The sequence below is a fragment of the Eimeria mitis genome, genomic scaffold (genome assembly GCF_000499745.2).
Source record: "Eimeria mitis Houghton genomic scaffold, Emh_scaff1893, whole genome shotgun sequence".
In the NCBI taxonomy this organism is placed as follows: domain Eukaryota; phylum Apicomplexa; class Conoidasida; order Eucoccidiorida; family Eimeriidae; genus Eimeria; species Eimeria mitis.
This window is the reverse complement of record NW_013570216.1, coordinates 2,192-3,065: the sequence shown is the minus strand read 5'-3', so window position 1 is coordinate 3,065 and position 874 is coordinate 2,192. Positions and strand designations below refer to the sequence as shown.

Below are 874 nucleotides of genomic sequence, written 5' to 3'. Positions count from 1 at the left end.
GCAGCAGCAGCAGCAGCAGCAGCAGCAGCAGCAGCAGCAGCAGCAGCAGCAGAAGCAGCAGCAGAAGCAGAGGAGGTATGTTAGAATAGGAGCAGCAGCTGCTGCAGCAGCAGCAGCAGCAGCAGCAATATATCTCGTGCAGCAGCAGCAGCAACAGTGCATCTGCTGCTGCTGCTGCTGCTGCTGCTGCAGCAAGGACAGCAGCAGCAGCAGCAGCCGCAGGTGTTGCAGCAGCAGCAAAAGCATGCATGTACAAACAAACAAAAAGAAAACAAACAGGACGACAGAGAAATAAACAAAAAAACGAAAAATAAAAAACAAAAATAAATAAATAAATAAAATAAATAAAAGCCCCATCAAGAGCATGCAGAAACAAACAAACAAAAAAAAAATAAATAAATAAATAAATAAAGAAAATAAATAAATAAATAAAATAAATGAATAAATAAATAAATAAAACAAAACAAACAAAATAAACCAAAAATAAATAAAATGAATAAAGTAAATAAAATAATAAAATAAAATAAATAAGTAAAAATAAATTAAAAAATAAAAAAAAAGAAAATAGATAGAAGGCCTACAAAATAAATAAAATAAAAATAAATAAAACAAAAAACAAAAACCAATAAATAAAAATAAACCGACAGAACAAAATAAAAAAATAAAAAATAAAAAATAAATAAATAAATAAAAACAAAAAAATAAATAAATAGAAATAAAAAAATAAATAAATAGATAGATAAATAAATAAATAAATAAATATAAAAAACAAAATAAAAAAAATAAAAAAAATAAAAAAAAAAATAAAAAGAATGCGTACCAATAGCATGCAGAAGACCCCACAAGGGTCTTTATTAAACCAAATGTAATAACT

At 27.3% G+C, this 874-nt stretch overlaps 1 protein-coding gene across 1 annotated transcript in view; it reads left to right on the top strand.

Moving 5' to 3' along the window:
* Positions 1–874, top strand: part of EMH_0045390 (uncharacterized protein) — a gene marked incomplete at both ends in the record, with an annotated part of 3,229 nt that overhangs the window by 550 nt on the left and 1,805 nt on the right. Inside the window, one exon of the mRNA XM_013496064.1 lies at positions 3–75. Coding sequence (XP_013351518.1) covers positions 3–75 — 73 coding nt within the window. The remainder of the gene's footprint in view (positions 1–2; positions 76–874) is intronic.